General features: G+C 46.1%; 1 protein-coding gene across 4 annotated transcripts in view; it reads right to left on the minus strand.

Annotated features, from left to right (window-relative positions):
* The window catches only part of USP35 (ubiquitin specific peptidase 35), a 56,630-nt gene that overhangs the window by 31,625 nt on the left and 637 nt on the right, over positions 1–24,368 (minus strand). Inside the window, exons 2-9 of one of the 4 annotated variants that reach the window (XM_045483852.1) lie at positions 20,636–20,673; positions 19,351–19,473; positions 17,996–18,677; positions 16,823–16,955; positions 15,183–15,312; positions 14,674–14,775; positions 12,955–13,113; positions 8,029–8,222 (exon numbers count right to left, since the gene is read on the minus strand). In XM_045483852.1, the coding sequence (XP_045339808.1) occupies positions 8,029–8,222; positions 12,955–13,113; positions 14,674–14,775; positions 15,183–15,312; positions 16,823–16,955; positions 17,996–18,668 (1,391 nt within the window). In that variant the 5' untranslated portion in view covers positions 18,669–18,677; positions 19,351–19,473; positions 20,636–20,673. The other 3 variants (XM_045483853.1, XM_045483854.1, XM_045483851.1) reach the window with 3 other exon arrangements.

Consider the following 24,368-nt stretch of genomic DNA (forward strand, 5'->3'; position numbering starts at 1 on the left):
GGATTTGGCAATGATCTAAGATAGGACACCAAAGTCACAGGCAACAACAAAATTAAACAAACTGACTTCACGAAAATGTGAAATTTGTGCATAACGACACCATTCAGGGTTTCACGTCAAGATGAAAGGATCCTGAACTCAACTCCTCTCACAGACACACTAAATATACAGCTAGATATGGAACAACTCCCTTTGCAATAAATCTGAAAACTAAGCAACTCCTACATATCACGTGAAACAGAAAAAAACAACATTGAAATGGGTAGGAGAGGTGGAGACAATTTCAACAGAAACCCCATCCCCAGCATGGTGACCCACAATCAGGAGGGAAATCACAACCACCAGCTTCTTCCTGAGGAGGGAAGCGTTTGAACCCTAGGTCTGCCACTCTAACTTTTAAGACCTGCACCTGAAGGATGGTCCCCAAAGTAGCTACCTTTGAAAATCAACGGGGCTAATGTCCACAAAACCAACAATGCTACAACAAACTGAGAAACCGTGCTTAAACGGCTTGCATGGACCAAGCATGGCTAACCCGCCAGGAGCCAGCAGAGGCAGCTGAGTGAATCAAGCCCAGTCTTTCTGGGAAAAAGGTCCATTTGTCTATCCTAGAAGTTCAGCCTGCAAGCAGGCTTCTTATTTAACACACATCTAGGGCCTAACGAAATATTTTCCAAAGACTGCAGAGAATAACAGGTGTCATCTCTGCACTCTCTCTCTCTGCCTCACTCCAGGTTGCATTGCCCAGAAAAGAGCTTATGCATATATCTGGTGCCTTGGTTTTTGCAGGTGCCACCCAGGGAGCACCCCTTGAATGTCTGACTCTCATGGCCAGAGAAGCTTACACGTGTAGATCACACAGGGCTGTAACAAACAGAAAACAGTTGAACTACCATATCAGGGAAGAGCAGAGAGGCAGCAGACAGAAATGTACAATCTTTCCGTGAAAGAGGACTATTAGGTTATCTTCACAGATAGAAATGCCCATCTCCCAGTCCTCCCCTGAAAGAGGTTTATTTGCATACTTTAAAAGCTGCTACCTGAGGGTCTGGCTTCTAATAAGCCCTGCATCAAGAGGGCCTGAGATCCTCCCTTTTAGGACATTGACAGGTCTTGGCACAGTCTGAACTACTGAGAGGCACCAAGAACAAAGTAGGCTGTTTGGACAATCACAATGGTTTGAGAGACAGCCAAAAAAGCAAGGGCAAGGATGAACAAAAAGGTTCATCTACACAAGGCTACTCCTTCAAGACTGGGAGGGGTGGCTGTTTTATCTAATGCATAGAAACCAACACAGAGAGTCAAGGATGATGAAGAAACAGAGAACTGTATTCCAAATGAAAGAACAAGATAAAACCTCAGAAAAATGGAGACCAGTGGGATGCCTGGGTGGCTCAGTCGGTTAAGTGTCTGACGTCAGCTCAGGTCATGATCTCATGGCTCATGAGTTCAAGCCCCACATCAGGCTCTATGCTGACAGCTCGGAGCCTGGAGCCTGCTTCAGATTCTGTGTCTCCCTCCCCTGCTCATGCACGCTCTCTCTCTCTCAAAAATAAATAAACATTAAAAAAAAAAAAAAAAAGGGCAGCTAGAATAAAACAACTTGTTACAGACAAGGGAACCCTCATAAGAATATCAGCATATTTTCAGCGAAAATTTTGCAGACTAGAAAGGAGTGCCACAGGTTAAAGAAACAAAAACCCTCCTACCAAGAATACTCTACCCAGCAAAGCTGTCCTTCAGAATTGAAGGAGAGTTTTCCATACAGGCAAAAGCTGAAGGAGTTCATCACCACTATAGCAGCTTAACAAGAAATGTTAAAGGGACTGCTTTAAGCTGAAAGGTACTAATTAGCAACAGGAAAGTATATGAAAGTATAAATCTCACTAATATAGATAAACGTATATTAAAATTCAGAATAATATAATTTTGCAAAGGTGGTAGGTTCATCACTTACAAAGCTAGTGTGAAGGTTAAAGACAAAAGTAGTAAAAGGAACTATAACTACAATAATTTGTTAAGAGATACGCAAGATAAAAGGAAGTAAATTGTGACATCAAAAACATAAAACATGGTGGGGGATTAACAACTAGAGCTTTAGAATGCATTCAAAATTAAGTCATCAACTCGAAATAGACTGTTATAAATATGTTATTTTATGTTAGCATGGCAACCACAAAACAAAAACGTACAGGAGATACACAAAAGAGAAAGAAAGAAATCTAAGCATGCCACTACAGAAAATCATCAAATCACAAAGGAAGAGGGCAAGAGAAGAAAGGTACAAAGGAATTACAAAGCAGCCAGAAAATAATTAGCAAAATAGCATTAAGTATGTGCCTACTGATAATTACTTTAAATGTAAATGGACTACACTCTTCCATCAAAGGATACAGGGTGGCTGAATAGATTTAAAAAAAAAAAAAAAAGCCATCTATATGCTGCCTACAAGAGACTCTCACTTCAAATGTACACAGATTGAAACTGAAGGGATACAAAGAGGTATTTCATGAAAATGGAAACCAGAAGAAAGCTGGGTAGCTATACTTAAAATAGACTTGTAGACACGATCGTAAAAAGAGACCAAAAAAAAGGCCAATATATATTCAGAAAAGGTCAATCCAACAAGAAAACATCTGTAAATATTTATGCACCAAACATAGGAGCACGCAAATATTAACAGACCTAAAGGGAGAAATGGACACAATACAATAATAACAGGGGACTTTAATACCCCAATTCTGTTAATGCATAGATCACTGAGACAGAAAAATCAGTAAGAAAACGTTGGGCTCACATATTGGAACAGAGGAGTAGAACAGACATTTACAGAACACTCCAGCCAAAAGTAATAGAATACACATTCTACTTAAGCTCATGTGGTACATTCTCCAGGACAGATCATATGTTGGGCCACAAGTCTCAATAAACTTAAGAAGACTAAAATCATATCAAGCATCTTTTCTGACCACAATGGTATGAAACTAGAAATGACTTACAAGAAAAAAACAGAAAATTCACAAATATGTGGACACTAAAAAACATGCTACTGACCAACCAGTGGGTCAAAGAAGAAATAAAAAGAGAATTTACAAAATACCCTAAGACAAATGAAAATACAGCATACTAAATATGGGATGCTGGAAAAGCAATTCTAAGAGGAAGTTCATAGTGATAAATACTTACGTTACAAGAAAGATCTCAAATGAACGAACTTTACACCTCAAGGAACTAGAAAAAGAACTAAGCCCCAAAATAAGATGAAGGAAATAAAGACCAGAGCAAAAATAAATGAAACAGAGACTAAAAATACAATAGCAAAGATCAGTGAAACTAAGAGCTGTTTTTTTGAAAAGATAAACAAAATAGACAAACCTTTAGCTACACTCACCAAGGAAAAATGAGAGGACATAAAACTAAATAAATAAACGAGACATTACAACTGATACCACAGAAATATGAAGGATCGTACTATGAACAATTATACTCGAACAAACTGGACAACCTGGAAGAAATGGAGAAATTCTTAGAATATACAAACTGTAAAGAGTGAATTACAAAGAAGTAGAAAATCTGAACAGACTGATTGCTAGTAAAGAGACGGATTCAGTAATTAAAAACCTTCCAACAAACAAAAGACCAGGACCAGATGGCTTCACTGAATTGTTCCAAACATTCAAAGAATTAACGCCAAGCCTTCTCAAACTCTCCCCCCACAAAAAAACAAAACAAAACAACCAGAAGAGGGAATACTTCCAAACTCATTTTATAAGGCCAGCATTACCCTAACACCAAAATCAGACAACACAGGAGAATTATAGGCCAATATCCCTGATGAACATAGATGTAAAAATCCTCAGCAAAATATTAGCAAACCAAATTCAACAATACACATAATGGTTCATACAACATGATCAAGTTGGATATATAGGAGGAATGCAAAGATGGTTCAACATCCACAAAGTAATCAATATGGCACACCATATAACAAAACGGATAAAAATCATGATCGTCTCATAGACACAAAGCATTTGATAAAATTCAATTTACCCACTTATGAATAATAAAAACTCTCGGAGCACCTGGGTAGCTCAGTCAGTTAAGCGTCCAACTTCGACTCAGGTCATGATCTCACTGTTCGTGAGTTCCAGCCCCACATCAGGCTCTGTGCTGACAGCTCAGAGCCTGGAGCCTGCTTTAGATTCTGTGTCTCCCTCTCTCTGTCCCTTCCCTGCTCACACTCTTGTCTCTCTCTCAAAAATGAATAAACATTAAAAAATAATAATAAAATAAAAAACTCTCAAAAATAGTTGGTATAAAGGAAACCTAACTCAACATAATAAAGAACATCTATGACAAGATCATAGCCAACAACATACTCAATGATGAAAACCTGAAAGCTTTTCCTCTAAGATCACGAACAAGATAAGGATGTCCACTCTCATCACTTTTATTCAACATGGTACTGGAAGTCCTAGCTAATAATTAGGCAAGGAAAAGAAAAGGCATCATAATTGGACATGAAGAAATAAAACTGTCTCTATTTGTAGACGATATGATATTACATATTAAAAAACCCCTAGACTCCTTACCAAAAAAACCCTTAGAATAAATGAATTCAATAAAGTTGCAGGATAAAAAAATCAATATGCAAAAGTCTGCTGCATTTCAATACAGTAATAACAAACTATAAGAATGATAAATTTAAAGACAACCCACATTTACAACTCTATCAAATTTAACCAAGGAGGTAAAAGACCTGTACAGTAGTCCCCACTTACCAGTAGGAGATACATTCCAAGACTCCCACTGGATGCCTGAAACTACAGATAGTACCAAATCCTGTATATACTGTTTTCTCCTATATATATATACCTATGATAAAGCTTATTTTATAAATTAGGTACTGTAAGACATTAGCAACAATAAAATTATAACCACATACTGTAATAAAAGTTATGTGAATGATCTCTCTCTCTAAATATTGTACTGTATTCACCCTTATTCCTATAATGATGTAAGATGATAAAATGCCTATGTGATGAGATGAAGCAAATGGAATGAGACAGGCATTGGGATGTAGTGTTAGGCTACTACCCTGACCTTCTGACAACACATCAGAATAAGGATCACTGATGAAAGAAATTGAATGTTAGGCTACTACCCTGAACTTCTGACAACATATCAGAATGAGGATCACTGATGAAAGAAATTGGAGATGACACAAATAAATGGGAAGATATTCTGTGTTCATAGATTAGAAAAAATAATACTGTTAAAACGTCCGTAATACCCAAAGCAACTTAAAATTCAATGAAATCCGTATCAAAATTCTACTGGCATTTTTCACCAAACAGAACTACCCTAAAATCTATATGGAACCACAAAAGACTTCAAATAGTCCAATCAATTTTAAAAAAGAAAAAGCTGAAGACATCAAGATTCCGGATTTCAAACTACATTACAAAACTATGGTAATCAAAACAATATGGGACTGGCATAAAAAGATAAATAGATCAATGGAACAGAAGACAGTGCCCCAAAATAAACCCATGCTTATTTGCCCAATCAATATACAAAAAAGGAGCTAAGAAGATACAAGGGGGAAAGGACAGTCTCTTCAATAAATAATGTTGGGATAACTGGACAGCCATATGCAAAAGGATGAAACTGGACCCTTATCTTACAACATACACAAAAATCAACTCAAAATGGATTAAGATTTGCACGTAAGACTTGAAACCATCTTACTTCTATAAGAAAACATAGTCTGGGGTGCCTGAGTTACACATCTGACTCTTAATTTCAGCTCAGGTCATGATCTCACAGTTTCATGAGTTGGAGCCCCATGTCCAGGCTCCTCACTGACAGTGCAGATCTTGCTTGGGATTCTCTCTGCCCCTCCCTTGCTTGAGTGTTCTCTCTTTCAAAATAAACTTAAAAGTAAAATATATACACATACATATATATATATATACACACACACACACATATATATATATACATATATATATATATATACATATATATATGTATATATATATATATATATATCTGTAAGCTCCTTAACATCACCTTGGTGATGATTTTTTTTTGGATCTGACACTAAAAATAAAGATGACAAAAGCAAAATAAACAAGCAGGGCTACACCGAACTAAAAAGCTTCTGCACATCAAAGGAAACCATCAACAAAATAAGAAGGCATCCTACAGCATAAGAGAACATATTTGCAAATCACATATCTGATAATAGGTTAATATCCTAATATCCTAAATATCCTAAAATACCTATATTCCTTATACATGTAATGACTATTACTCAGCCATGAGAATGAAGGAAATCCTACAATTTATGACAATTGGATGAACCTAGAGGGCATTATGGAAAGTGAAGACAGACAGAAAAACACAAATACTGTGTGATGTCACTTATATATGGAATCAAACAAAATAATATAGAGAACAGATTGGTGGTTGCCAGAGATGGGCAGTGGGTGAAATAGGCGAAGGTCGTCAAAAGGTACATACTTCCAGTTATAATAACAAGTCCTGGGATTTAATGTATAGCACAGTGACTATGGTTAATAATACTGTATTGTATACTTGGAAGTTGCTAAGAGAGTAAATCTTAAAAGTCCTCATCACACAAAAGAAAAATTTTAATTGTGTGTGGTGATGGATGTTAACCAGACTTATCGTGGTGATCATTTCATAAGACATACTATATCAGATATATTGTACACTTGAAGTTAATAGAACGTCAAATATATCTCAATAATAAATACAACTTCAACAAAAATTTTTAAAATATCCAGATCAAAAAGGCAACCCAGATTACGGGAGAAATATTTGCAATTAATGTATCTGAGAAGAGACTGATATCCATAATACATAAGAACTCCTAAAATTCAACCAAAAAACAACCTGATTCAAAATGAGCAAAGGACTTAAGTAGACATTTCCCCCAAGGAAGATATACACATGGCCAATGAGCATGTGAAAATATGCTCAACATCACTGATCATTAGGAAAATGCCAATCAAAACTACAGCGGAATACCACCTCACACCCACTGGGATGGCTACTGTCAAAAACCAAATGTCGGGGAGAATATGAACAAACTGAAACCTTCATGCACCACTGGGAATGCAAACTGGTGCAGCCACTGTGGAAGACAGTACAGAGGTTCCTCAAAAAATTAAAAATAGAACTACCGTAGGACCCAACTATTTCACTTCTAGACATATATGCAGAAGAATTGAAAGTAGTATCTCAAAGAGTTATTTGTACACCCATGTTCACAGCAGCATTATTCACGATAGCCAAAATGTAAAAACACTTGGGTTGCCAGTATAATAAGGTTGTCAGAGGCTGGGGGAAGGGAGAATGGGAACATGAGAAGTTATTGTTTAATTACAGAGTTTCAGATTTACAAGATGAAAGTTACATGGATGGATGATGGAAAGTTGTACAACAATGTGAGTGCATTTACCACTAAACTGCACAATTACAATGGTTAATACAGTAAATGTTATGTGCATTTTAAACACACACACACACACACACACACACACACACACAAATTGGGGGGAAAAGATGTCCACTTCTGTGGCTGAAACTTTGATTTTTAAGCAAGCCTTATGTTGGATAGGTAGCCACTGAGAAAAAAGATTTTGTTTTAGTAGAGGGAGCAGAGGCTAAGACCAGGATGAATGGAAGTTCTATTCGGAAAGACACAATCCACCCAGGGGAAAAATCAGTGATGTTGACCAACCCTGTGCAAAACCCGTTCCAGCCCCTGAAGTCCCATCTTAAGCTCCCATCCAGTGTTGACCTTCTGCCTTGGCAATGGCCTGGAGCCCTTTGGGACCTCTCACTTGCCCCATCAAGACCTACAGACTGCAGGGAATTATGCCAGCAATGCAAAGCAAGACCCATCCTCTCCAAACCCCCATCCCCACCCCCATTCAGCAGGGAGCCCAAAGGAGAGAGGCAGGGGCAGAGAGGAAATATGAAAGCAGCACCTACTCAGAAGCCATGAATAAGGCTTGAAGAATGCTGTTCACGTAGCATGTGTTTCCCAAATTGATTAAACCAATCTTGCCCGTGTCTGACTTGGCCATGAGCCGGGGGTAGAAACCAGCCAGCTCACTCTTCTGCGAGGTCCAGGCATCTTGCCCCAGCAGCTGCTTGATGCGGTCCTCATTGGGAACATGGAGGTCCTGAGGAGGGAACAAGTTAGCAGGATGGTGGGGACCACGGTCAGCTCTAAAAATAACACTTCCTCTGGGAAGTCTTCTTGGACTATGGCCTACCCCACCCCTACCCAAGCACACTGCCCCACAAATGTTCTCAATATATGTGTTAACAGCTTTCTGCTTCCAAACTTACTCTAGATTCTCATTCTGACACGTGGGACTTCTATATGACCTTTTCATGTCACAACTGTCTTAGGAAGGTAAAAATTCCCATCTTATAGATGAAAAAACTAAGACTCAGAGAAAAGAATTTTCCAGGGATATACAAGCAGTAAGCAAATAATCCACATGTTCTTAGAGGAGCCCAGGGTACAGCAGACTCTAAGCAATGACCACACAGGCTCACCAGTCAACAGATTCAACAGAGTCAAGATCTCAGTCCTAATCCTGACTCTTGTCTTAACTAGCTGCCTGGCCATGGTCAGTGAGCCTCTCACACTCAATTTCCTCATATGCATCAAGTGAGGCATATCAATTTGGCATGCCATACTCTCACTGTGCCTGTGAGTATGCACACAATGATGCTCCCACTTCTTCTACTTTTAGGTTTGCCATCAGGTTTAATTAGTCACCGCCTCCAAGCAAGATCCCACAGACAGGATGGTGGAGGGTCCTGGGGGCCTGAGGTATGGATCCCTGGTCACAGGATGGTGGAGGGTCCTGGGGGCCTGAGGTATGGGTTCCTGGTCAAGGGCTCAGGGATTAGCATGCTTTCTTATTCATTCTCCTCACATTAAAACGTGCACCTAAAAGAACATTACCCAGCACGGGTTCTAATGATAATCTATTTTAAAGGAAAACACCTAGGCATAATAGAGAGTTACTTAACAGATTTACATGATGTTCCTCAAAGCCCTGTCACTTCCAGATCCTAAGCACAGTCCCCAGATTTGTCCGAGCCTCCAGAGTTTCAAACCAGCTGAGCATTGAAAGCCCTAGTCTCCCCAGTGCACATCGTCTGACCACTGCAAAAGGTCCGGTTCAAGCAGTGGTTTAACGCTTCTATTTGCTCATTTCCCAAGAACATTTACCAGATCAGTCAACTCTCACAAATGTAAAAGAAAAAAAAAAAAAAAAAAAGAACTTCCAAGCCAAGATAAAAAGATGCAAGCTCGTTATCTTCTTAGTCCCTTCTTTTTTCTTCCTATTATTCTCTATCCAATTCCCACTCCACACAAAACATGAATAGGGACAAAAAGGCAATAAAAAGAAGAGAACTTCACGCATGTAGACAAGTACACACACACACAAAGATGCAAAACTATCCACACTACAGAAAAAAAAAAAACATCAAATGTCATTTTTCCCAAAGAAGGTAACTTGGTACTCTTAGGAACATAAAACCATGAAGTAAGTTTCAAGCTCCTAATGTTACTGGAAATTTATATACAATGGCTCCCTTAGCAAGTACCACAGCTCCCAGAGAAACTGCCTAAGAGAACCTTCCAGAACTTATTTATAGAGGAGCCTTTATACAAAGAAGAATGTGCTCATGGAAGAGATGTAAAAGAACTTTATAAACAATAAAATCCAAGGTGCCTGAGTGGCTCAGTTGGTTAAGAGTCCAACTTTGGCTCAGGTCATGATCTCACAGCTCATGAGCTCAAGCCCCACACTGGGCTCTGTGCTGACAGCTAAGAGCTTGAAGCCTGCTTTGGATTCTGTGTGTGTCTCTCTCTGTCTGCCCCTCCCCTGCTCATGCTCTCTCTCTCAAAACTAAAAACTAAAAAAAAAAAAAAGAAAAAAATTTGTATAAAAAAACCCATAAAATCCTATGGAGAGGGGTGCCCGGGTGGCTTAGTCAGTTAAGCATCTGATTCTGGGTTTCAGCTCAGGCCATGATCTCACAGCTCATGAGTTCAAGCCTCAAGACAGGCTCTGCCCAGAGACTGCCTGGGATTCATTCTCTCTCTCTCTCTCTCTCTCTCTCCATAGGTAAATAAATCTTAGAAAAAAATTTTTTAAAAATTCTATGGATACATTGCTCTCTTGCCTCTCAAACTAGTTTATATCAAAAGGTGTTCAAAGCCACAGGGCAAATACAGCACACCTCCCTTGGAGCTATATTCTCTAATATTCAAGGAATAAAAATGTTTACATTAAAACAAATGTTCATCATTATGAAATCCATATTTGAATTTCTGAGATAAAATGAGATTTTAGAGAAACACTGAGCTTATGTCAGGCTGCTTGGGTAACTCCCCTTTCTGGGCTCAAGTATTTGGAGGAAATGTTTGGGAAGCCCCTATCTGCTAGATTGAACAGAATCAGTCTGGTTTCAGGCCCTCCAGTCTGATCTTTCTGATGTCCCTTCCACTCTGTTGACAAACTGCGAATTCCCCTCCCACACCTTTCCCTCTGACGCCTCTGGAAAGGAGGGCTTCATCCTGCCAGGCCCCACCCCTCAAAGCCTAACTCCTATATCCCCTCTCTACAAGACGTTCCCAGATCTTCTCAAGTGGGGTACACATGTTCTCTATACTTATAAAGCCTAGCTGCCTGCACCTAGTGGTAAAGGTATTTACAGACTCACTGTCCCCTGGATCAGACCACAGCCCCTAGTGTGAAAAGCCGGGGTCTCACTCAGTGTGGGTTTCCCTCAGGGCCCAGTGCAGGGCCATGCTCCCTCCTCTTCGTTCACACCTCCAGGAGAGCATTCTCCATATGCAAATTCACTCACATATTTGCAGGACACAGAGGTCAAAACATGGTCCCTGCCCTCCAGAAGCTCACAGGCTAATAGGAAACAGTAATAGTCACTTCCCCCAAGTCAAAGCCCTGTCTCCTCTGCTCATCTACCTCCAATGACAGGCAGCTTGTGATCTAGCAAGGTACCCACTTGTATTGTAGGCAGGCTCTCTCAAATTCTCAGGCTGGAAAAACTGCCAAGACCCAAGTAAATGCCAGAGGTTTTGTTGATTGCATCTTCTCTCTCTCACTCATGGTGGATTGTTCCCTTGTGTGTTTTGTCATTTTTGGATTATAAACTCATCTTTAGCAGTACTTTATCTTTGTGACTTGAAAGCATTTTCATTTCTGTTTCTATGAGGCAACTCTTGGGTATTACAAGTTCATAACCATTTTTAATGTTAGTGCCTAAGCTTACTTAGTGCCTTTGTGGAGTCCCACAACCACAAAGACAGTGAGAACTCAAACCCTAAACTCATAAGAGAGCAGGCCAATGATAACAAAATTCATTTTTCTCAATCCTGAGCACAAAGCCAGAAAAGTTTCCTCAACATCTACTTGACATGCATGTATTTTTTCTAGGTCGCTCATTTGCCAACAATAAAGCCTTTCTTGGGTCCTAGAATATATGGGCTTCTTAGTGCTAATGCCCTAGTGGGAGCAGGCCCTAAGCCTCACCCTCTGTCCCTATAAGCTCAAGGTGCTTAGTGACTAAGGTTTCACCCTCCCTCGTTCCCTCCCCACCCCAGGGCAAAAAGAGCATCATCTCTCACTTACCTTTCTGGATTCCAGTTCTCGCTTCCTTTTTGGCCCCTGGGGATTCCCCATTACTTTCTTGCAAGCTCAGCTATGTACTTAAAAAGACGTTTGTTATATTTTAAAAAGCATTTCTAGGTGTTCTATAGTGGGACGCTTTTCAGGTTATCTATCTGCTGTGACTACGGAAACGAAAGTCAGATCAAAGGGTCTATAATAAGGGCCACCACCTACCTAAACATCTTTCACCCACACTTGGACCTGTCCTCTGTATCAGGCAATGGGAAAGGGCTCAGCAACCAAGCACCCTGCTTAGGTCTCTCACTACCTGCATGACTTTGCACAAGTCACCAAGCCTCTCCAAGTCTCATTTCCCTCATCTATGAGATTCAGGTAACAATACTACCTGCTTGTTTCTTGTGGGCATTAACAAACAAAATATATGGAAAACACTGTCAAATGTCGCACTACACCTACAAATGTTATTGTCCTAGCAACCTAGCAAGCCCAGGTCAGAATCCCCTTCTTCCCGGTAGCTTCCCCCTCCAACTGGGGATGATCCTTCCTGTCTCTGGTTCCTCACAGGTGTTTCCTAAGACACTTAGATCAGAGTGACTTCTGGGCAGGCCTGTCACCCTGCTAGGCTGCAAGCTCCTCAGTGGAGGAGACTTGTTCTGCCTCGAGCCCGTGTCCCCAGTTCCCAGCCTGGGTCTTGCACAAAGCAGAGCATCAGTAAAGCCATGTGAACACAGGTAAACAATCCCTGCTCTGGAGTGCGACAGCTGGGGGAGACAGACACACAGACAGACAGTGACAGCACGTGACAAAGGGATGTGGGAGCTGTAGAAGCTCAAAGAAGTCCTGACCCAGCCTGCAGTGGAGAGGGGGTTATCGAGAGTTGTCAGGAAAAGCTTTCTGAGGGAAGTAACGCTTGAGCAGAACCTTAGTGGAGAAGATTCAATGGAAACAGGAGCTATCCAGGCAGATCAAGAGAACAGTTTATAGTTAGAAGACAGAATGACATATGCAAAGGTTTGGAAAATCAAGAGAGGTGACCCATCTGGGGAAATGGCAGGTGGTTCAGTGTGCCTGAAGCACAGGTGGGCCAGGGGAGGTGATGGGAGACAGGCAGAGACCAAATGATGGGGGGCTGTCACTAACCTGTATTAGGGTATATTATGGCATTGAGCAAGGCCCAAACCAGCACCTTTTTTGGAGTAGGGCAAGGGAGCAGTGGGAGACTGTCACTCACCTTAATGGCCTCCATGACAGGCTCATACAGATCTGGGAAGCCTGGAAACCGGAAGACCATGCAATGGACCAGCTCCGCCAGCTGCTCCAAGCAGCTGGTCCCCGAGTTGGAGTCCTCCTTGACCAGAGAGGCCACCATGGGGGGGATGTGAGGGAGGAGCTGTGAGAGGAGAGGAGGATTAGGCTCAGTACCATTTACCACTCACCTGAGCCATGGGTTGGTGGTCAGTGCTGAAAATACCCAGAGCTCCTTGAGGCAGGGAGGTCTTCCACCTGCCACTGTCCCCCTTATCTACATGGGACTCCATGCTATGCAGGCAAGTGACTCTTTTCACAATACACATGACCTTGGATATCCTGCCTCAGTCTCTTCATTTGTCAAATGGGATAAATAATTCCTTCCCCACACTTGAGAGGAGGCCTGAACCCAAGCCCAGCTGATAAGCTTCAGCCAACTGGCCTTCTAGGAGAGCCTAGCCTGAGCGACCAGGACTACTCTTCTCTCCACCATCATTCTTTCACCAAACACTTACAGGTCAAGCACTTCACCCTCACAATGACTTTATTCGGCAATTATTACTCCCATCTTATAGATGAAGAAATTAAGGTTGGAGAGATTACATAATTTACCAAGAACTTCCCCTATGTATTATAGGAGAAGTAACACATGATGTGTCTGTCTGAATCCAAAGCCTGTTTCTTTCCTCTGTGCTACAGAGTGCTAACTTTCAAACCGTGGGGGTGCTCTACCATAATGTCCCAGGGATGGACAGAGTCAGCCCACAGGAACTGGGAGCAGGGAGCTCAGGAGAAGGATGCGAATAAACAAGTATCTGTCCAGTTCCTGGAAAGGAACTTGTGGCAGGCTTTTGACAAATATTATCTCATCTAACACTCTCCCACCATCCTAGGGGCTTACCCTGTTCCAAGCCCTCAGAGGTAAACACCTGGCCCAAAGTCACCACATCTGGCAGATGGCAGAGATGGGACTCAATCCCAACTACTCTAATCCCTGGTTCTGTGCTTTTCCCACTGCAGCAAATCATAAAACATGAAATTTATGCCCTGACCAGGAGCCATGAGTATCTAGGGACCCATCTGCAGATCTAGGGAAGAAAGGCAGGAAGGTACCCACCCACCCCCCCTGCCAAGGACTACAAGCTGTCCTTCCCAAGGGACAGCCCCAAAGATAGCAGAAAGGGCCCTGAGCTGGAGGCCAGGCCGCCCGGGTGCTGGTCAGCAGCAAGGTATAAGAAAGACAATGGGTCAGAAGTCAGACCAACTTTGCTAGAATCTTCCCTGTACTGCTCACCAGCTGTGTGTCTGGGACAAGTGATTTAGCCTCCCTAAATTGCAGTTTCCTCAGCTGAAAAACAGAAAAAAGGACAGACTCTCCTTTAGGGCTGACAGTTAATATGTGTCCTGCATTTAGTACTGTGCCTAGCACACAGCAGGCACCCAAAGAACAGTAGCTGACGTCATTCTAGGGCTGTCACTCTACTATGGGCCTGTTGGGAGGCCATGCAAATTCTGTGGCCTTAGTCTCCTAAAAAACTCCTGAAAAATGGAGTCTCAAGTCTCCTCCAGTCCTAATATCCTGGATTTTAAGGTCTTGGGCTTCAAACCCCCAACCCCAGTAGAGACAGCATGTCTGCTCTCCACCCAAACCAGTGGGGGATGAAGTGCCGCCCATCCTCAGGCCAGCACGCAGGGCCCTTACCAGGTGGAAGGCTTCATGGGAGTGCTGGAAGGTCAGGAGCATGTACTTGAGGACAGACAAGGCAGCTCCCCGGACAATGGGGTACAGAAGCTTGGAGAAAACCTGGAAGAGAGTCCCTGGTGAGGAGTCCCCCACACCTGGGCCACAGAGGCCAAGTGTAGCCACAGGCCTGAGAGGTGATCAGAGACACCAGAGGTAAAGCAACAGACCCACGCAAGACCAAGAACACAGACATGCCACAGATCTAGTCGATGGACAGATGGGTAGTAACACAGATATCTGATAGGAGGGATGGATGGACAGACAGACCCAAAGTGACAGACACATATTCTTGAATGAGCAGAGAAATCAATGTGGGAAACCTGAGGCCCACAGAGGGGCAGTGAATTATCCCGGGTCACAGCAAGCTTGGGTGAGAGCCCCAGTGCTCTGCCTCCCAGACCCACACTGCCCCTGGCAAGAGAGAGTGGGAAAAGCTGTAAGCCAGGGCTAGGGCAGGGGCCACCAACCTTCTCAATTTTGGCGAGCGAAACCTCAATCAAGATGCTGAACTTCTTAACAGCGGCCAAGCCCTTCAACAGTGCAATGATCCACTTGTCAATGTTCTTTCCCAGGGGCCATGACACCCAGTCGATCATCCTGGTGAGGGGAGTGACAATGACACAAGGACCAGGGAGGCCCAAAAGCCTGGGTGGGGGCAGCCCAGGCACTAGCCATGATGTCCTGAGACCCCACACTTATCCGCACCTACACAGAGCAGCCCTGGGGTCCATGGGATGGACAAGACACCTCTGAGAACTGCAAATGAGCCCAGCACAGGCATCTGGCAGAGACTGGGGCTCCCAGTGCAGCAGGAGGTGGGACAGGCACTCTCAACAGCCCAAACCTCACTCCCCCGCCACACACGAGGCTGCAGTGGCAGACTAGGGCTTTCAACTGTCTCTGTCTGGACCATGGGGCCCAACCACAGGAGCACTGCCCCCAGGCTGGAAGCTTTGGCTCCAGCAAACCCTTGCCTGTGACCTAGACCACGTCACTTTCTCTAGCCTCAGTTTCCTCCCTGTAAAATGGGGACAATACCTACCTCACAGGACTGTGGTATGGATTAAAAGAGGTAACAATAGCTAACTCTCATGGTATTCTGCACCAAGCACTACTCCATCTGCCTTACATGTATTAACCCATCTGACCCCCACAAGATAATGCTTGTATGCACACAGCATGAAGCTGCCACATAGAAGGCACTCAGGAAAATGTCACTATATCGTTACTTTTGGACTCAGTAGACTATACTATAAAGAGGTCGAACAACAAAAGAATAAGGTCATAATAATTATGATGGTAATTATCACCACTGCTCTAAGCACTTTACACGTGTTATTTTATTTAATCCTTGCAACGACCCCATAAGATGGGTTCAGTTACACAACATTTTATAAATGAAGCTGAGACCTACAGAGGTGTAGTAACTTGCCCAAAGTCACACAGGCTAGAAGCAGTAGAGCCAGGACAACTTACTTCTGGAGCCCACACTCTTCCCCACTAAAGACAAGAAATTCAGGAAGGCCCACTGGAGATGGTAGATCTGCACACAGGTATAGAAAGCATGGCAGGGGAAGCATGCCAGGTGAGTGGGATCTACAGGTCCAAAGGCCTGCAGGGAGGAGGGTAGGCAGTATATTCTAGGATCACTGGACCAGCAGGTGGGGCTAGATCACAGGTTCGATGACATTCAAATGAGGTGAGGAGATATGCAAAAGCAATGAGCTGAAAAGCATCCAAACTCCATTTATCATACCTGCCAAACTCAGAACGCACTTCATAATATACTTGCAGCTTCTAGTATGACCCCATGGAAGCCTAACAACTTCTGACACCACCTTTGCTATGACAGAGGGGGAAACCGAGGCTCAAAGAGTTCACTGACTTCTCCGGGATCACAGAGTTGGCAACCAACCTGAGAGCACTGCTGGGGAAAGGCTCTCTGTGTCTCCCACATCCAGTCCTAGGCCGGGCACGGAGCAGGACTCAAAAAAGTATGGATGAATGAAAAAGCATGAGGGCCTGGACCTCCTGACACTAAATCTAGCCCAGCAACTGCACCCAGTATAAGGAGAGAGACCTGATCCCCACCCAGCCTTCAGCCCACCTGCTGATGGCCGTCAGCATCTGAGAGTCTGTCACACTGTCATCATTGCTGAGGTTCCGGACGACACCATCCATTAGCTCCAATGGGAGGTGCTGGACCACGCTGGCCAGGGCGCTAGATGGAGGCTCTTCCTCTGGAATAGGGGAACTGGGATGAGCTTAGCAAGACAGGTAGATGCCTCACCTCCCCCAATACCCCATGCCTTCATGCTACCAAGGAACTAGGCTAGGCTTCTGAAAAGAGCACAGAGGGGCCACCCCCTTAACTCCCATAGCATCACAGCCTCCAATCCCACCTTAGCTTATTCACTCAACAAACCTTCACGTGCCCTGTACTGGGCACAGAGAAAGCACTGACCACCCCCTCACCACCACCAATTGTACCTATATAGGCAAAATCTGTAAGAAAGGGTAACATTAGGGCTGGCAAGAACAGATAGAAGGGCTGTGTGACTTGAGGGAGGACATTCCAGGTGGAACCACACAAAGGACTAGAGATGAGAAAGAACATTTAGTTATCAAAATCTGTTGTCCAACTGGATAAGAGCTTATACACCTGACCTTGGCTCTCTTTGTCCCACCAGGTGCATTCCTTTCCTCTCAACTGAACAGCCCTATAATCAGGGAAGGCACGGATCTTATTTCACTCGTTTATACTGTAGTCCAAGTACCACAATTGCCAATGGAGGACCAAGCGTTTACATTTCAGAGTTGAGATGTTCAGGCTCCATCCTGAGTCCAGAGCTTCACCTCTGCCTGCCTGGTACACTTTGCCCCTGCTGCTGCCCATCTCTCAAAATCTGAATCGAAAGTCACCCTTCTACAAAACCCACCTGACCCAAAGGGCATGACGACACCACCCCTTTCCTGTTGTCTCACTCAGACCCTAGTCCTGCTTCTGGCCAGCATGATCTGGGTCCCTCCTTCACCTCACCCAGCAGTCTGCTCCTGAGTGTGCCCATCACCCACCACAGGATAAGACCCACAGCAGGACCCCAGGATAGCCCTAATTAAAGTAAGGAACATTGCATTCCCCCACCTGCGCATTAGCCCCTTACACACACCTGCCACAGGGCACACCAAGCACGGGAACCCGCACCTACAGCCACCTGCCCGGCGCACGTTGGGCGCATGGAGTACACGAGCCCCCACGCCAGGCCCCACGCACACACACCTGTGCAAGAGATGACTGCAAACAGCTCCTTCAGGCAGGGCAGGATGGCAGCGGGCTGAGCGCGCCACAGCTGCGCCAGGAGCCCGCTCACCTGCTGGGCCTGCTCCAGGAACTCCACGGCGCCCTCCTCGCCCTCGGCCGGACAACGGAAGCGACCCAGGCAGCGCACCAGCTGCTGGCAGAAAAGCAGGCGGTGCGGGCCGTCGGGGACGCAGCGCGGATGCCTCGCCAGTAACCGGGCGACTTGCGCGCAGACCGCGGGCCCTGGGCGCTCACACACGGTGCGCAGCACCTCCCGCCGGAGCAGCGCAAACACCTCGTCGGCCGCGGGCCCCTCGGGTAACAGCTGCAGGCCCAGCTGTACGCAGGCGAGAGCACGGGCGCCCGGCGGGCCGGCGCCACCCTGCAGCAGGCGAAGCACGCGGCGCGCGCTGAAGAACTCGGCGAAGACTTCCGGGTGGTGGCGACCGGCCACGTGTAGCAGCTGGCAGCCCACGCGGCGCGGCAGCTCCTCCGCGCCGCCCACGTAGAGGCGCGCGCCCAGCGCCAGCAGCGCCAGGCACTGCTCCCGCTCCAGCGGCTGCCGCGCCGCCTCCAGCACGCGCCGCACCAGGCCCTGCTTCACACTCGCGGGGTACGAGGATGTCACCACCGCCTCCAGGATCTTGTCCATGATGCCGCGCTGCAGGGAACAGGGAGCAGGGTCACACTCTGTCCAGCAGGTCCAGTTCCCCAAGCGAGCCCCCGGAACTAAGACTTGGGGCAAGCAACCACCTCTCTGGGCCTCAGTTTTCTCATTTGTGAAATGGGGCGAGGATACCTGCCTCACTGGGAGGTATGCAATGAAGCAAAACACAATGCCAGGCATGTAATGAGCCCCAGGGAGTTGTCGTTATTGCTGATGAGCGCTTTTAATCTCCTAAAGGCAATATCTGAACCTTCCACCCCTTCCCCCATTCTTCTGCCCTCCTCTCCCCAGGCCTCCCTGGTGACCTCATCCGCTCTTGGGGCAGGTAGCAGCTGGATATAGAAGCTGTTGTCCAGAACCTTGGCCAAGTCCCATCCTGGGGGGGGGGGGGGGGGAAGAGGGGTCACACACACACACACACACACACAAAATCACACCTCCGGGGAGGGAGGGCTTAGGGTCCCAAGGAAGAACTAACAGGGAGATCCCCGCACACTTTATTCTGCCCCAAATCCACTTCTTGCCATTTCCCAAGTGATCTACACCTTTCCAAGACCACGTTTTTGTGTATGCTGTGCCTTTTGCCTGAAACATCCTATCTCCCAGGGCCTCCACCACCACCACACACACACAGCCAGCCAAACTCCTATTTTCCTTCAGAGCTTACCTCAAACACCCTGTCTTCAGTTAGAATATCCCTGGACCTCCAGGCGTGAATTCATCCCTCACCCTCCATTCCTACAGCCACCTGTAGCCTCTTCCTCCATTATAGCTGGGGTCACATAATTCCCTCCAATAAAGCAGAACATTTCATGTCTGTGTGGCCCTGGCTCCACAGACTTGCACGCTCAAGGCCCTGCCTGCCCCCCACCCAGCCTGATCCCACACCAGCCCCTCACTCTTGATTCACTGTGTTCTCCCTGCCACTGGGCCCTTTGCATATGCTCCTCCCTCCTTGACTCACCCTGCAGACTTCCGGCTCAAATTCACTTCCTCAAGGAAGCCCTCCCCAACCTCTTTGTCTGGGTCAAAACCCCTGTTAACAATTTCAGAGCACCCTGTCCTTCTTTATAACACTTATCATGATCACTTGGATGAAGTCAGCCTCCTCCACTATACTATATAGGCTCCTGAGAGCAGGAATCATGTCAGTTTTGTTCACTCACCTAGCCCAGTGCCTGATTCGTAGTAGGCATTTGTTGAAGAAACAAATGCAAAATACGGTGAGTTACTGCTACCTTATTCCTCTGAGCCACAAAAGCCTTCCCTTTCTCCTCCCTTTGGGCAGTTTCCTGGAAGCCTTTCTCCCAAGCTGACCCACTTTTCTCCTGCTTCTCATGCTGGTTCACAAAGGTAAAGCTTGTGCTCCTAACATCCAACTTTCAGCTTCTAGAAGACAGCCATTTCTTTGCTTCTTCGTATAATCCCACTCTAGGCAGGACCTGATACAAGGTTCAGCGTCCAGGTGTTTAAACTTATTGGCTCAGTAAAAACTATTCTTGAGAGCTGGAGTTGGTGTGAAGACAAGCCAGACATTCACTAAATGAGGGGCCGGAAACTTTTATTCAGAACCACAGATATTGTGGGCCCCCGACTCTGTGCCAGGCCCTATGGAGATGCTCCCTTCTCTGTTCTGGCTCTTGGCTGAGACCAAGCTTCCATTACGGCACGTGTTACCAAGCAATGGGCCCATTTAAGTCTCTGTGTCTCTCACAAGGCTGTGAGCTCCTCAGGGCAAGCACTAGGGATTCTCAGTGGCTGGCACCTCCGAGATTACTGTGGGTGAAGCCAGAGTACAGATCAGTGGTCCCCAAATACTGGCTTGGCTGCCTCAGAGTCACCTGGGTACTTAGTACAAATTCATATGCCTAGGGCCCACTCCAAGCCTCCTGGAATAATGTGTTGAACTCTTTACTCCAAATAAGATTCAACCAGAAATGAAGTCTTCTTACCATCACTGTTACTTCTGCTCTCTGAGCCTGGTTCCACCCTGCAGGGTTGTTGTTAAAGCAAATATAAAGTCCTCAGCATGGTGCTGGGCACAGGAAAGTGCTCAGAAAGTATCAGTCCCCTTCACTTTAGAAGCAAAGTCCATGCCCTTAGGAATTTCTCGTCCCTAAAAGTCTGGGGGTGGCAGCAAACACGTTGGTCAAGAGTGCCAGTGCAAGACATAATCTCAAAAGACCTCTTAAACCTGATCTCCCTTCATCCCTGGTCCTCTCTTTCCTAGGCAGTGCTTGTGACCAACCTCCCTTATAGACCATCCCTGCAAAACCCTACCCCTGCCCTCCAGGCCAGTGGACTTAATATGCTCTCAACCAAGGATGCCAAGAAATCCTGTTACTCAGGCAGCCAAAAGAAGCCCTAATCGATGAGATATTGACATCATGTGTGGAGGAAGAGAACCTGGGGGCAGGCAGAAATGGAGTTCTGGGACTACGGAAGGTTCTGGAAATGGAAAGAAAAACAGATTAGGAATGAGGAGTCCTACATTCTAGTGTGACCTTAGGCAAATATTATTTTAGTCTTGCAACTCATTATGTGTCCTTGAGCAAATCACATCATAAGCCTCTTTTCTGCAAAATGGGGATAAATGATATCAGGTTGAACCACATGAAAGCAAAGGGTCAGATGTTGGCAATTTCATATCATTCTACCTGAAACCTACCACATAAGATGGTTTGCACCTGGAAGCTCTGGCCTCAGAGATCACAGCCCTCACAGAATGGTGCAGGCCAGCCACGCAGCCTCTGTGCAGTCCGTGGCCTGGCCACTCCAAGCAAGCCCTGCCTACCTGCCCCCACTCCCACACAGGCAGTCTGAGGTCAGCTGTCACCATGGTCACCAACTAAACCCACTCAATATCTTGGGTGCATTCATGCAAAAGGGTTTTAGAGGCTTGGAGCTCACCTGACCTCATCACAGGCCACAAAAAGCAGACAAGACCTGATTTCCCTAGGGCATGGTTGGAAAAGTGGAGGATGAACAAGAGAGAGGGACACAGCCTTGGCAGGGTGGGATAAGAACCTGCGCTTGGTCTCCCTGGGGGAGGAAGTAGCAGACTGCCAGCATTCCTCAGGGGAGGTTGGATTACTCCTCTAGGCTCTGGACAAGGAGACGGCCTGTCGGTGCTGGCTCTGACCCAAGAGACAGCTGCCCCACACCAAATGCAGCAGCACACAGCAGCCGTAACCTCCCTCAGAAGAGCCTGCATTAAAAGCATGAGGCCCAGGTTCTCTGCTTCTGAATCACCAGGTGACCTTGGGTGAGTCCCTGCCAGGCTCCTCAGTTTTTTCACCTGGAAAATGGAGACCATTTTAGCCCTGGCAGGGAATGGGACAAGGTGTAAAAAAGATGAGGGCTGGGCAGTCATGAGTCTATTCTTGGGCTATTTCGCACCGAGGGGGGAAACAGACACTGTCCGGGAAGGGGACAAGCAGACACACACTCCGGAACTTGCTGATTCTACCAGGAACTTTATCCATTAGTCCTCACTGCCAACTTAGCATTTCTCCTATCTCTCCCTGAGCTCCAGCAGCACCCAAGATCAGCTCCTCTTTACTTCTTGCCTGGACTAGTGCAGTAGCCTCCTAACTCATCTCCTCATTCCCTGCCTCAATCCATCCTCCAATAGAGGTATGTGTTCTGCAGGATAGAGTCCAGGCTTTGAATCTAGCCCAGGCACTATGCCCCATGGTGCCCATAGCCTTTCACCATTCTGAGGTGCTCTTTCACCATTCTGAGCCTCGGAGCCCCAAAATGGGAGATGACCACCTGACCACCCCTTAGCCTTTCCCCGCCAACGCTGCTGCTCTTCCCCAAGCCCTTGGCTTATACCTCTCATTGTCAGGCATAACAGCCTGACAGTCCCAGCAACCCCCAGTCTGCTCCAGGGCACACACTAAGCATACAGGAACATCACAATCCCTCGCCCTGGAAGACCCAGATCCTTTTATCTGTCCCTCTCAGATGACCCTTCGCATTTCCACTGTGTATTGACAGGTCTCTGGTCCTGCATGGTGAAGCCTGACTCATCTCCACCACCCCCAAAGCACTGTGTCTGGGGGGGGTGGGGGGGTGTATAATGTCCTGCCCTGCCCCCACACCCTGGGCCCTAATTCAGGCTTCCTCTTCCCTCCCTGGTCTCTCTGACCCACCCACCCTGATAACATCTTCAGATTAATCTCATTAGATGATAAGCTCCATCCTGCCATGCCTTGCTCAGAACTCACAAGGCTCCCTAGCCCCTTCAGCATAAGATCCAAACTCCAGAGCTTGACATTCAAGCCCTTTCTGTGACACCTGGCTGATGGGGGGAAGGGATGGACATGAACTTGACAAACACTGGTTACAAATCTGAAGGAATTTGCACAGTGGGCTTTTCCTCCTGGCCACCTTTTGGTGATGTCCTCTCTTCTGGGAAAGGCTTCTCCCTTTTCTCTCCTGGCAAATTCTGACTCATCCTCTGATGCCCAGGTCACATGCCCCCTTCTCTGGGAAACCTTTCCTAACCCCTCTGCAATCCAAGTCTCTTTGCTTTTCTCATCCCTCAGCAGTGCCACTGGATTCTAGGTCTATCTTCTCACTAGGCTAGGATCTTCTTTGGAAATAGATCCAATCCCCTATTTGTGCCCTAGTGCCCAGCACAAGACCAGGCAGAGAGATGAAGGAGTGCTAAGTGCCCAGTGAGAAACATGTGACAGCAAGATGAGATACAACTGAAGATATAACCAGAAAACACCTTCCAGAGACTGGCCCAGTCAGTACCCTCTCTTCGGCCAGGTCTGGTCTTCCATATCCATAACCCTAAGACTCAAACATCAGCCAAGAAAGTCCCTACAGAGGTCACCGGACAGGACCCAATGAGGCTTTAGCCTTTTAAAAATGACTCAAACAACCAAAGCAGAAGGAAAAAACAAAAACTGTTCCTGGTTAGCTCTCAGGCCAAAAGCTCACAGAATCCAATGGGACAGGGGAGGGGGCTTCAGGAAAGTCTCAACCTCTCCCTACCTCAGAGCACAGACGACCCTCCAAGCCCTAAGCCATTGCCTAAGAGTGGAGAAGCCCATTTCTTCTCTCTCTGACCCTCACACCCAGTCTTCCTCCTCTGACTCCCCTGGGTGCCAGAGCTGTCTGGGGAGCACTAAGCTGACCCTCCCAGCACCCTCCCCCCACCCAGATCTCTGGACAGCAATATCTGCCTCTGAATTTTTTTAACTTAATTTCTTCTACCTAAGGCAGCCCTGAAAGAATCCCCTTGCCCTACTACTGGGAGGCCCTTGCCTGGGCCACCAAACTGTCTCCTAGAAAGAAAGAAAAAAAAGGGTTTTACTGGTAAAAAGCAACAGCTCTTTTACTGAAGGGGAATGGAAGGAGAGAAGATGGTAGTAGCATATATTCCCTTCTCAGAAACCCACCACAATCACTCATCCCTGCTGGGGCCACCCCTCACATGTCCCCACCCCCACCCCAGGGTTTCTGGAAGGGCGGGCACCAGGCTAACACACAAGGAGTCTCATGTCTTGTAGAGGGAATATACCCGGGCGAGGTTGCTGAGAACAGAAGCCCATTCCAGGCGGGTGCGACCTCTTAGCCCCCCAGTTTGTGCCCCATCTTAGTCCCACCCTTCCTTCCAGTTATACCGGTGCACTGGCGCCCAGCCCAGGCTGGGGCTGTGGTCCCCAT

Source organism: Leopardus geoffroyi, chromosome D1, assembly GCF_018350155.1.
Source record: "Leopardus geoffroyi isolate Oge1 chromosome D1, O.geoffroyi_Oge1_pat1.0, whole genome shotgun sequence".
Classification (NCBI taxonomy): Eukaryota; Metazoa; Chordata; class Mammalia; order Carnivora; family Felidae; genus Leopardus; species Leopardus geoffroyi.